Here is a 12266-nt window from a genome sequence, read left to right on the forward strand (position 1 = left end):
AAAGAAAGATTTCACATTAATATTATGGGCTTTCTGGCTAGGTCAATCTTGCTTGCAAGGAAAACAAATCTCTCTTTCATGCTCCATTTGTTAACTGCTGTGGGCTTGGTGCAACTGAGCTAGAGCCATGAAAGGCTCTGTGGAAAATATTATTTCTGCTTATTCTGAGAGTTTCTTTTTCTCTTTTTCTGTTGGTAGTATGTCATCAGTCACTCACAGCTGGAAACCAGGACCCTACAGGTCTCTGTCTGGCACTATGACAGATTTGGACACAACAGCTTCCTTGGGGAAGTGGAAATTCCATTTGATTCCTGGAACTTTGAAAATCAGGGCGATGAATGGTTTGTGCTCCAGCCCAAGGTAAGGGTTTCCAGGACTGGTGAAAGTGCTGTGAAGCAAATTTAGCAAGAGTTAGTTATTTTTTCCCTTTGGAACTTTTTTATAAGCAGGACTTTATAAGTGTCTCATATGACAATTTAAAAAAAAATTACTTATTCTTAATTCAGTAAAAGCTTGCTGATTTTAAAGTCTCCATGAAATTTTCACATATTATTGGCTACTTAAAAACAATAACAAAAAAGCTTTTAAGGAAACCATAAATTCATCCTGTAATAAACTCCAATAAAAATGACTTAGTAAAGTCATTGATCTTTTAAAATAGCACATAAAACAAAGAACTTCCCTATGATTTCCCTTACCCAACCCTTAAGAGGTTGTTAAAGAAACAAGCTTTATTTTTTTCCGTTCAAAGTGCTTTATACCTCTCAGATGTGACAAAACAACTTCTTAATCTCTCTCATTCACCTTTACTGCAAAGGCACAAGAGGAGGTTTCTGAAAAAGCAGATTGAGCTGTCTGTGACACAGAGCATGCCCTGCACTTAGGGGAGGGGAGGGTGACTTCTGTGCCCTGGGCTCTCCTGCGCTGGCAAAGGTGTTCATTTTTTTATTTTTGGAAGACATTCAAAGAGCTGTTGTAAACTAAAGGATTAAAGGCTTCTCTCTTGCTTGCTCCTGCCGCAGCCATAATCCCCAGGAACTCTCAGGGTTTAGACTGACATTTAAGAAAATGTATCTTTCTAATTTCAAAAAAATATAAGGTATGCAGCTAATATTGTCAAGGTTGACTAGATTATTTGGTTTTTCCGTGTTCATTACATTTAAGGAAATCATATTATCTTTTGGGTATCAGGAGAGAGTGTTTATTTATTGCCATTTTATCAGGTGGGAGATGGATCTGTTTGCTCTGTAATTAATTTCTAGGTAATTTCTTTTAATCCTAACTGGAAAATAACCAAGAGACTCATGAAGCGTCCTGCTCAGGAAAATAAGCCATGAGGCACTGAGCATTTCAGCCAGTCCAGCTGGAAGGTGGTATCTGATTTTTTCCAAACCCAATAAAAATATTTTTAAATTACTTCTTTTACTGTCAAAGAAAGCAAACACAGAATTGGTCTTGTCTGCCTCCTAAGTTGTTACCAATAATCTTTCTAAACTTAGAACACTGCTAAAGTTTTTGATCAGCAAGGATGATATTTAAAAACATATATCAATTACTACTACTAAAAGAAGCACTGGTTGATATCCATGCAAAAAATACACACTATTCTCCTATATGGACTCCTGATAGAGACAGGAATGGAGGAATGGCAATCAAACATTTTCTGGGATTTATTACAGAGCTTTGTTTGTTTTATCATGAATCATTTAGCTAGTTTAGTGAAAGGTTGGCAACTTGAAGATGTGTTTCTTCTATGAGCATTGAGAGATCTGTTTTCCAGAGGAGAGTGATTAAGTCAGAAACAGTAGAGAAAATAGTTCTGTGGCTAAAGAGAGACAGGGTCATGTGGGTTTGGGGGAGAGGCTGACAAATTTTTTTCTGACATTAGGACTTACACCATTGCTTGTCCACTAGTAGAACTAAATAAAAAATAACCTTTGATGCCTTTATGGGAAACTTGATCTTAAACTTGCTTTGTTTAGGCCAAAAGTGAGCTGCCTGACTGGCAAAGTGTAGATGTGTAAATCATTCCACAGCCATTTACTACAGGTTTTCTTTAGTCCTTTGTTGTAGCAGCTGACATTGGACACTGGTGTCAGACAGGACTGTTTTTCTCAGTGTGTGGAGCAACACTGTAGTGCTTGTGTTGCTCTAAAAATGCTTCAAAGTCTCAAAAGAGCCCTGCTGTTCTCTGTCCCATTCTTGGGTGCAGACTTAGCCCAGTGAGCAGTCAGTGCCTCAGCCTGGAGTCTGGGAGGTGAAGGCAATGCTGGCTCTCTGCACACACCTTTTGAATTCCTGGTGGGGTTTTTTGGCTTGTTTTCTCTGGGCAATAGAACTCTGACCTTTGTGGGTGTCAGGAAACAAGCTGAATACATCTCATGGAAGGTCAGACATTCACAGGACAGACATTCCTCCACAAGCAGTTCTTTAAAGGCTTCTGTGGTGCCTCATGTGCCTCCAGCAGTGCTGGAGGATCCTCTCCCTTTATCCATGTCCTTCGTCCCTCTGAAGAAATCAGGAAGTTTTGTTCATTTGTACCAAACCTAAGCACTGAAGCATGTACAGAAATCACATCACAGAGTCTCAGAATGGTTTGGATTTGAAGGGCCTTAAGGATCATCCCATTCCAATCCCCTGCCATGGGCAGGGACAGCTCCCATGGACCAGGCTGCTGAGAGCATCTGAGTAGTCCCAGATCCACCAGTGAAGTTAGAGCTCTCTGTGATGCACCCAATGTTTTTAAAATGTAGTTTCCAACTTTTTACAATGTTAATGGAAGTTCAGTACCTTGCCAGTGAAGGCCTGATATTTTTAAAAGGATGGACTGAAGAGCATTGATTGCATGCTTCTGGGTAAGATTTAAACATTTATTAAAAAATATGTAGAAAAGCAGAAATAATAGCTCTGTAGAAAAGAGAAAGGACACTGGAAATAACAGTTTTTAAGAGGTTTTCTATTTCAAAACTGCACTCTGCTCTCCCTTACCTTTGTTCCCTACACATCTAGTCAAAGACTGACTCAGGAGTGATTTTTCTAAAATCCGTGAAACTAATTACATTTTAAATCCTGACTGGTGCAAACAAGGGCCAACTATCAGCTTTAATCAGTTATAGTTTATATACTCAGAAATAAGTTTGAGGGGGGTTTTGCTGTTGGTTTTTTTTCACTTATGCTAAATAACTCTCTCCTCTGTGTGTTCACTGAACATTGTCTAATGCCACATGGGTTTATTTTTCTGAGAGCTTGCATCCCTAGCTCAGAAAGTTTTCTAAAAAGTGATTGCCTCTAATTTGGAATGTCTTATTATCTGAAAGTGGGCTGGTACATCGGGATGTGTTTAAGAAGTGTTTAAAACATTATATGGATGTATTGCTGTATTTCAACAGAATTAAAATCAAAATAAAAAGTTGAATGATTAACCTTGGCTGGGTTTCTGCTTGGTTTGTTTTCTCTTCAGGTGGAGGCTGTGACAGATTTTGGGCTTCAATACAAAGGAGAACTGACAGTGGTTTTACGTTATATTCCTCCAGACAGAAACCTAATGCTTCCTCTGGGGCAGTTCCAAGGTAAAACAAACATTAATAATGAGGATTTTAAAAATCATGTGATGATGATGTATTAAAAATCCTCACTTAGGGTGAAGTAATGGTATTGGTGAAGATTGAAATCATACTTTAACATGCTCATTCATAGAATCACAGAATGCTAAGGGGATGGAAAGCACCTGAAAGACCATCAAAGTCCCAAGCCCCTGCCATGAGCAGGGACACTTTCCACTAGACCAGGTTGCTCAAGGCCTTATCCAGCCTTGCTTCAATGGTTATATGGAAATTCTGAACCATGTGTATGTTCCTTTTGCTTCATTCTTTTCTCTTACACTAAACTTAAGGAGAGAGAAAGGAAGAGGAATATGCAGTCAATGGTTGATGCATGGCTCTGACTTAATTTAAAAAAAAATCCAGACATTAGGTAACATGATCAAGGGCATCCACAGAGAAATAAATTGTCTGCATTGTAGTCTGAGAGTTCTTTTTTGAGCTAGTTATATACAGTGCTTAGCTGATCAAGTAATAGACTTCACTTAGTTCTTCATGCTTAATTCACCTTAATCTGCCTCCTCATTGTCACACATTTTTCTCACTGCTTTTCCTCTGCTCAGTCTTACTGTATTACTGGTGCAATTTAGTCCTGTAAAATCTTACTTGAGTTCTTTAGAATGAGCCATTATTTTCACCAGCAATGAACAAGGGAGAAGAGTTACTCTCTCTTTGTATTGTATTAGCATGAGGAACAGCAACCTTTGAAGGGAGAGCGATCACTGGGTAGCACCTGGGTGCACATGGATGTACCAGATGCAGGTACATCACTGTCTCAGTGACAGTATTGCTTGTCAGCATTTGCATTTGATGGATTAGATTTCTTTCTTTTCCTTTCTTTTTTCTTTTATGACAGATGATATTCCCTCTACTAGTAGTAAGGTTTGCTCCCCTAAACGCTCATTGTTATCAGCTCAGTCCAGATACAGTCTGCATTTTTTAAAATTAGTACATTTTACTATCACTCCTGATGATTGCTTTCAAAAATCTAGCCAAGACAATTTACATTTTTAAATCAGTCTTACAATATATACTGATACATTACATCTATTAGATATTATATTTATTAGAGCGGGGTCAGTGCCTCAGCCTGGAGTCTGTGAGTATATAATATACATTACAATATAATTTCTGATTGTAATTTTGCAACTTTGTTCTATGTTTAGGAAAGAGAGGCTTCAAAAAAGGAAAGAAAGGAGATTCTCATCTGCCATCTGGAGGCATATTAGAAGTCCTCATCAAAGAAGCAAAGAATTTAACAGCAGTGAAATCAGGAGGCACATCTGATACATTTGTTAAAGGGTTTGTGGAGTTTTTTCCTCTCCTTTTTTTTAATGACTGCACTGGATCTAATGTAAGATTTGTATCACATGCCTGTAAGCCTGTGGGTACACAAAAAAAATTACATAGTATGACAGCATATGTGTGGTTTTTTAGATATGCAGCATTTTGTGTTGGACACTCAAAATGCAGACTACACAGAATGATTGTGTTTGAAAAAAATTGACTAAATCCTGCATCTCTCATTATAATGGATTTCTCATAAATGTAGGACATGCATTATAAATGTTACATTTAGGAAGTAATAGATATCTTAAAACATTTTTCTTTGCCATTTTTTGCTCTGAATGCTAGTTTTTAGGCTTGCTGATTACTAGATATGTTGCAATTCATAGTAATGGTTTGAGTGGTGTTACTAAACAGGGTCCAAAGGAAACATCCTGTCTTTAATTCCCTGGTGGAGCTTAGAATTTATCTTGATCTTATGCTGTGCTTAAAACTATCACTCAGCACATACATTTCAAGTAGAAAAAATAATTTTCATTTCGTTCTGGACAACCTCTTGTTGCACTTTGAGACAGATACTGGACATGATGACTCCAGAGAGGGCCTTTCTAGCCAATGTTTTTATGACTCTCTCTATATTTAGCCTCACTGAAACAAAAAGTTTGTGTTTGAGTCTTGGGGCAAGGAGATCTAATTGCAATTTCTGCTTATGGTAACTGACACTGTAGGTGTGAGAACAAATGGAGTACCAATGCAAAATAAGACTTGAGGTAGGTGCTTAACATAATACCAGTGGGGAGATGGGGTCCTGACCCCATTTGAGCTTCTACATGATTGTTATATATTATGAATACTATGTGAAAATCCATTTCCATATTCATTATCCTTTTCTTTATCTCCCAGATACCTGCTCCCAGATGACAGCAAGGCTACAAAACACAAAACTCCCATAGTAAAAAGGAGTGTGAACCCCCAGTGGAATCACACCTTTGCTTTCAGTGGCTTGAATTCAGGGGACATACGGAATGTCTGCCTGGAGCTGACTGTGTGGGACAAGGAGTCACTTTCCAGTAATATTTTTTTGGGAGGTGTCCGTTTGAGCACTGGAAATGGTAAGGTTCCATCTGACTCATGTTGCTTCTCTTATTCTGCTCTCCTCTTTCCTTTACCCCACGTGATTCATGTGTATGGAGGACAGAAATGTTACAGAGTGTTTTGAAAATACACAGGAAGTTGTGGAATTTGAAAAAGGAGAAAAGGCAACATGTAGACAACCTGTAGATGATTTAGTTCTTTCCTCCACTGAATGAGGCACAAAAATTTTGTGCCCATTTGTATTTCTGCACAGTCTAAAGAACTGTGAATACCTTGGGAAGCATTCCTTAGCATCCCAGTGAGGAGTCAACTACTTCTGTGCAGCCTTTCTGCTGGCCATGGTGTGAGCTGGAAGAGGTGTGAATCCATTCCCCCTGTGCTGGCTGGGAAAAAGTTGTTTGTGGTGCAGTGTGGATGAGCCTCTGCCCATGTGTCTGAAGGTGTTCATGATATGACAAACTGGTGCTCTCCAGGAGCTGCCTGTTTTCACTACAACTCCCTGTACAGGTGGAAGTGTAGAGTGCTTATCATTTCTCTTGTACACTGTTGCAGTAAATGAGGAATGATGTTATCCAACTGCTTCCTAAAATGGCAAATTGCCATGTTTTTACAATTTTCAGGTGTGAGCAATGGCAAGGAGGTTGACTGGATGGACTCCCAAGGGGAAGAGCAGCACCTCTGGCAGAAGATGATTGACAGTCCGGGAGCTGCTGTGGAAGGGGTGTTAATGCTGAGATCCAGCATGGGAAAACGCAGACTCTGAAAGACTTTAACTGCTGGGGGGTGCCACAGCTACTCCTGGCCTCAGGGGTCTCCAGGCTCTTGTCACTTGCCCCATTTGAACGTGAGAAGGGTTGTACCCTTTGCCTTGGCTACTAAGGCTCTGAGTGAGATGTTAATGCATTCCGCACTTTCATGCACACATTCTTTACCCAGGCTTCTTGTGTGAATTGTTTCTCCTGAAGCCAGTGAGGAGTGGACCTTGCACAGAAACCAGACTGGCTTTCTCTGTCCCCTCTGGTGGGTGGTGTGCAGCTGATGAGCATCCTGCCTGAGGGCTGCTCAGAGTGAGCAAACTCTCACTGGTCATTCAGTGAGCAGTGCCAGGTTTATGAATCTCCTGGCTCAGGGATGGCCCAGAAGGCAGCAGTGGCACAGAACAAGCACATTCAGAGTCAGTCTGTGCTTTGGTGTTTGTAAGTTAAGCCATAATGTTATGAAGGACAACAAACAATGTTTCTTCACCATGTTTGCCTGTTGGGCTGTGCCGTGGTGCAGCACCACGGGCTTGGGACCAAAACCCAAACAAGCAGGACCAAAGCAGTGTTGCACTGCCCTAGGAACAGGCAGCAGTGAGCTGGTGAGCAGTGCTGGTGTCCTGGCATTCTCTGGGAATTTTAATGCACATGCAGAAAAGGCAGACTTGGTTCAAGGTAGTCAAAGAGCCTCTAATGAAAATAAATCATGACAAATCCTCAGTTTCCAGAACTGCATGATGCTACCGTGTTTTTCATTCAGTTGACAGCTCTAGCCAAGACCTTCTGATGTCATTGAACAGAGGGAATATGTCCACATGCCAGTCCCCATCTGATGTGTTGCTGAGATGAGACACATGCCAGGTTTGGACAGAGTGAGCTAAAACTTGATTCAACAGATTGTATAGAACAGAATGGGATTAAATGCCAAAATGATTTGCATAACTGTAAAATCTCCTCTGAATGGGCTGGGGTCCCATCCAGGCCCATGCACATTATTTATAATCCAAGTGGGACATCTTTTCTTCTGAACATCCCCCAGTGGATTTAATGATGAGTGGTCTTGGCCAATACAATCATTAATCTTATTAACAGTGACAATTGTTCAACAGTAATTTTGTGATTCCTCAAGGTGTAAGACAAAGGAAGATCAGGAAACTGAGTGAAAAGCATTTCTTCTGAATTTTCCACAATTAAAACACAGCTTTCTATTTGCACTGGTAAATTCACCTATAGCTATTCCTACATTTTTCCCCCAAAGATTATTGCAAGAAATCTAGATTGAACAACAGAATATAATCTGATAGCTAAGCAACTACAGCTGGAGATTTTGACATCTGTAGTTGTTCTAGTGTACAATTAAGTACATGTATTTAGAGCTGAACTCAAAACCTTAAAATATAACATTAATTCTTCTCTTTTCAAGATATTTTATGCTGGTTTTTTTGGAGTGGCTGGAAACTGCAGGGAAGTTTACAGCCAGTCTTTTAAAATCATAATATTATTGGATTAACAAAAAGTATTTATTCATGTTGAAAACAGTAGTTTTAATAAAATTATTTGTTTCAACATGCATAAGTTATTTCAAAATTCTGATATGACTTTTAAAAGTCACTGGTGGTACTGCTTGTCCAGTTGGAGACTCACCATTTTCAGAAATTACCAAGTAATCTTTGAAAATTCTCCTACAGAATCTTGGATTGGGAACCAAATGTCAGTGGTTACTCAACCTTTATATTTTCTTCATTTTTGTCTGAAGTTCAGCTCAAATTGGGCAGTGAGGCAAATCTAGTTTGGTTTTAGCTAACTTTTAATTTTTCCAACCTAAATGCTTCTGCCATTCTACAATTCTGTGCCGCAGGTGCTGTGAGCTGATAAATTAGAGCACAAATATCAAGCACACATTTATGACCTTGTTCTTATCACCATAGTCTGTCTTTAATATTGGATTATTTTTTATCAGCATCTTCCAAAGTGACCAGACCTAATTTTTGACACCTTAACTACCTCTCTCTTTAACAGAATTATTTTGAGTTGTCTTGGTTGTTTGTACTACAAACCTGAATTTATTTTGGGAATAATAATATTACATTGACATGTAGGCGCAAAGTTTTTTTTTTTTCTTTTGCTAGGAGTTGTTTCAAACATATAAACTTGTTGGATGTAAAGAAAATGGTTCTTCGAGGTAAAATTCCAGCTCAAGTTGTAGAGGAACACTGGTCTGTTGAATGGTTTGCTTTGATTAATTTTGATGGTGAGAATGGCAAAAACAATAACAAAAAAAAATCTTCCAAGTTGACCTTGGAATGGGCTTTGTTTCATTTGCCAAGCTGAAAAACTTAAAAAAAAATTTTTATTTACTTTTGCAAGGAGCACAAGCATTTTCCATGATTTTTCCATGGTACTTCCTAATCTCCTAAGCATGAACATTTTAGCTAAATCACATCTTGCTTTGAAACCAAAAAAAAAAAAAGGTATTTTACTGCTTCAACTTCTGCCCATTTTGGTCATAAGGCAGAGTTTATGATGAATGTTGCAACTGGGAAGGTGGATCCAGCTCATACATGGGCTTTAAGCTCTGCCTTTTCCTTCCAAAGGGCCAAAATGTCACTCTGAGCCCACTCCTGAAATTTCAGGCTGGGCTCTGAACAGGCTGCAGCTCAGCCTATGGAGGGAACAGTTCTGCCTGGGAAGGAATTCCAGCTGGAATTCCAGGAACTCCAGCTGGTGGGGATTGCCACTGGTGGGGTAGAAAAGTGAAATGTCCTCCTGGGTTAGCAGGGACAGTTCTGCAGTATTGTGTCACACTCACCAGAGCCTCACAGAGATGATGAGCATCAGATAAACACCGGAGCAATTTGGAAAGTTTTGCAGTTCCCTGATGTTATCAGCCCATTTGTAGGAATCATCTGATTTATGGAAAATGTCACATTTAATTATGTCTCTCATCTCTTTGTTCTCTTCTTCTGTAAAGATGGTTTATGGTTTGGAAAAAGCACAAGATGATTAACTGCAGATGTGATTTCTTGTTTCCCGGATATTTGAATTAATTGCTCATAATTGTGCGTCATCATGCACTGTGTGTTACCAGGCTGAACAAAAAAGACACAAAGCCAGGAATTAGACCACAGCCTTCCTTTTCTATCTGTGTTTATGGTATTGAAGGTGCATGAATGGTTTATTCAAAGCTAATTTTTGGGAGGAAATGGCCACAATTTTAACACTGATTCCTAAACTCATGCCCTGAGTAAACAGACACAGCAGAGCTGATGTTTCTGGAGTCTTTTTCTACACACCCCTGACCAACTGAAGCTGCATCAGTGGAGAAGAAATCTGATGTATGGTGGATGCAGAAAACATGTTACAAAACACATCTTACTCTGCTACGTATTTTTCTATCAAGGTTTGTGATTAAATGTTGAGGGTTCAACCCATTAAAGAAGAATAAAAGTGCAACTTTTGCTGTAAAAGGTCAAGTTGGGCCAGAAAACACATCTATAGACAGTGCCAGTAACTATCAAAAAGAGCTGATGCTGAGGGCTTTCCAAGCCCTGCCAGCAGATTTTGGTACCCAGCCCTGCTCTCTGGTGATTTTCTCTATCAGCTGAATGGGGACTACAGGCTTCTAAACCTCCTTACATGCTGAGATTCCAAAACCAGGATGAAATAGGTTTGAAATGTCCTTCCTATCTCCTCTACCTCCACCATGTTACACTTGAGTGAGATGAGAGGGAAGCTGCAAAGACTGGGGGCTGCTGTTGCCATCTTCCTGTGCTAATCCAAGTGCCACTGCCCTCCTTGGACACCTTTCAGATGCCACATTTTCATCCTTCTTTTCCAGCTGTAATGGTTTAAGAGAGACCATTGGGATAGTGAGCATATTTTGGTCATGGTACATTAGACTGGAAGCTTTTTCTTCTGTGCTTCTCCAATGCAGATTATGCTGAGGCAGCATGAATGAAGCACTTTTATATATTATTTTTTTATTTTTCTTTTCCTGACTGGTAAAGTCCTGCTAAATGAAATTACTCTAAGTTGTATTCTGCAAAATATCAACTCAACTACAACAGCAGAGCAGCCTTTGAGCATCCACTGGTCCTAATTGATAAAGAGAAGTAACAGCAGGGCTACATTTTAGTCTGGTGTAATTTTGACTTCTTGATGGCTCTGCACATTGCCCAGCTTCAGGAATGTAAAGTTTGCAGTTTGTTTTGTAGCATCAGTGAAGAAAAAAGCTGCTTGGGTTTCTTACACCTTTGGAGAAGAGATCAGAGCCCTGTTTCCCCAGCTGTCTGGTTTGTGGGCTCACACAAGATAATAAGAGTTGTACCTGAATCTTTGCAAGGGTTTTTCTTCCCTTTACCCCTCCCTGCAGTTCAGCAGCCCTGACCAGAAGGCTCTCCCTGGACTCTGATCCCCAGGATCTGGGAGGAAGCAGCATGCACAAGTGATGGGAGAGCCCCACTTATTTTCTTCTATATGAGGTTAAGGCTGAAATTTTCCTTTGCTAACATACAGTACTGATTTTCAGCACTTTGCCACCATGATATAAACTAGTATCTTCTGAGAGCTGACCCATGCACTTTATAAACTTTTTTTTTCCAACTAATTAATTATTATTTTTTTCTACCCCCAGAAATGTTAACATTTGAGGACCCTAGAGAAATGATGGTGAATTCCAGAACAGGATGCAGACTTTTATTAGCAGTGATGCCCTTTACCATAGCTCAGCAGGAGATGCTGAGAAGCATGCTAACAGAACCTTACCACTGTGCCCACGAATTTCCTCCCTGATGATTTCATGTTTTCAAATGCTGTTTAATAAGTGATAATACAGTGTTAATTATACTGTGTATATTGACACTGGAAACTGAATCTCAGCTTGCATTTTAGGTGACTTTTTAGGTTGCTTTTGAAACTCACCCTGGCTGCATCTTGACCTTTTATTTATATTATTTATTTCAACAGCCCTACTTTGTGGCAATAACATTTACATGGCTGTGTGCTACTGCTCCTGACAGCTGTCTGTATATTTTTGAGAATAGTTCTAATTGTTGAGGTTTGCCTAAAGCCAAGCATAGTCATTTGTTGCAGCAATTAGAGAATGTCACATATCCCTCGTGCTGCCTTTGTTCTGCTAAAAATCTGTTACTAGCAATTTGTTTAATTATTCTGGTGGACATGAACAGTAGTAACAGTAAATGACATTGCAGTATGTTAAGCTTTGCCCAAATTGAGACAAAGCAATGTTTTCTGCTGAGAACATTTTTGTACTGTGCATTGTACATTGTTTTGTGGACAGAGATGGCTGGTAAGACATTTGCAGCTGTTGTCAAGATTTTGTTATGTCTTCTAAATTAAAATACTGAAATGTTGCTGTGTCTTTGTCTCTCCTAAAATGAATTACAGGAAACTATATCTCCCAGGAGTATCCCATATTATCTCAGTGAGGTAAAGACATCATTCATATATGATGACTAATGCAAGGGGCCTGACATGTTTTCAGGGGTGAGACTCCATTTATCGTGTT

At 39.5% G+C, this 12266-nt stretch overlaps 1 protein-coding gene across 1 annotated transcript in view; it reads left to right on the forward strand.

Annotated features, from left to right (window-relative positions):
* SYTL5 (synaptotagmin like 5) overlaps positions 1–6744 on the forward strand; it is a 50099-nt gene extending 43355 nt beyond the window's left edge. Inside the window, exons 13-17 of the mRNA XM_041399897.1 lie at positions 199–360; positions 3461–3569; positions 4766–4901; positions 5790–5998; positions 6602–6744. Of these exons, the coding sequence (XP_041255831.1) occupies positions 199–360; positions 3461–3569; positions 4766–4901; positions 5790–5998; positions 6602–6744 (759 nt within the window). The remainder of the gene's footprint in view (positions 1–198; positions 361–3460; positions 3570–4765; positions 4902–5789; positions 5999–6601) is intronic.
* Positions 6745–12266: the final 5522 nt, after the last annotated feature.

Source organism: Onychostruthus taczanowskii, unplaced genomic scaffold (assembly GCF_017590055.1).
Source record: "Onychostruthus taczanowskii isolate IOZ18803 unplaced genomic scaffold, ASM1759005v1 scaffold17, whole genome shotgun sequence".
In the NCBI taxonomy this organism is placed as follows: Eukaryota; Metazoa; Chordata; class Aves; order Passeriformes; family Passeridae; genus Onychostruthus; species Onychostruthus taczanowskii.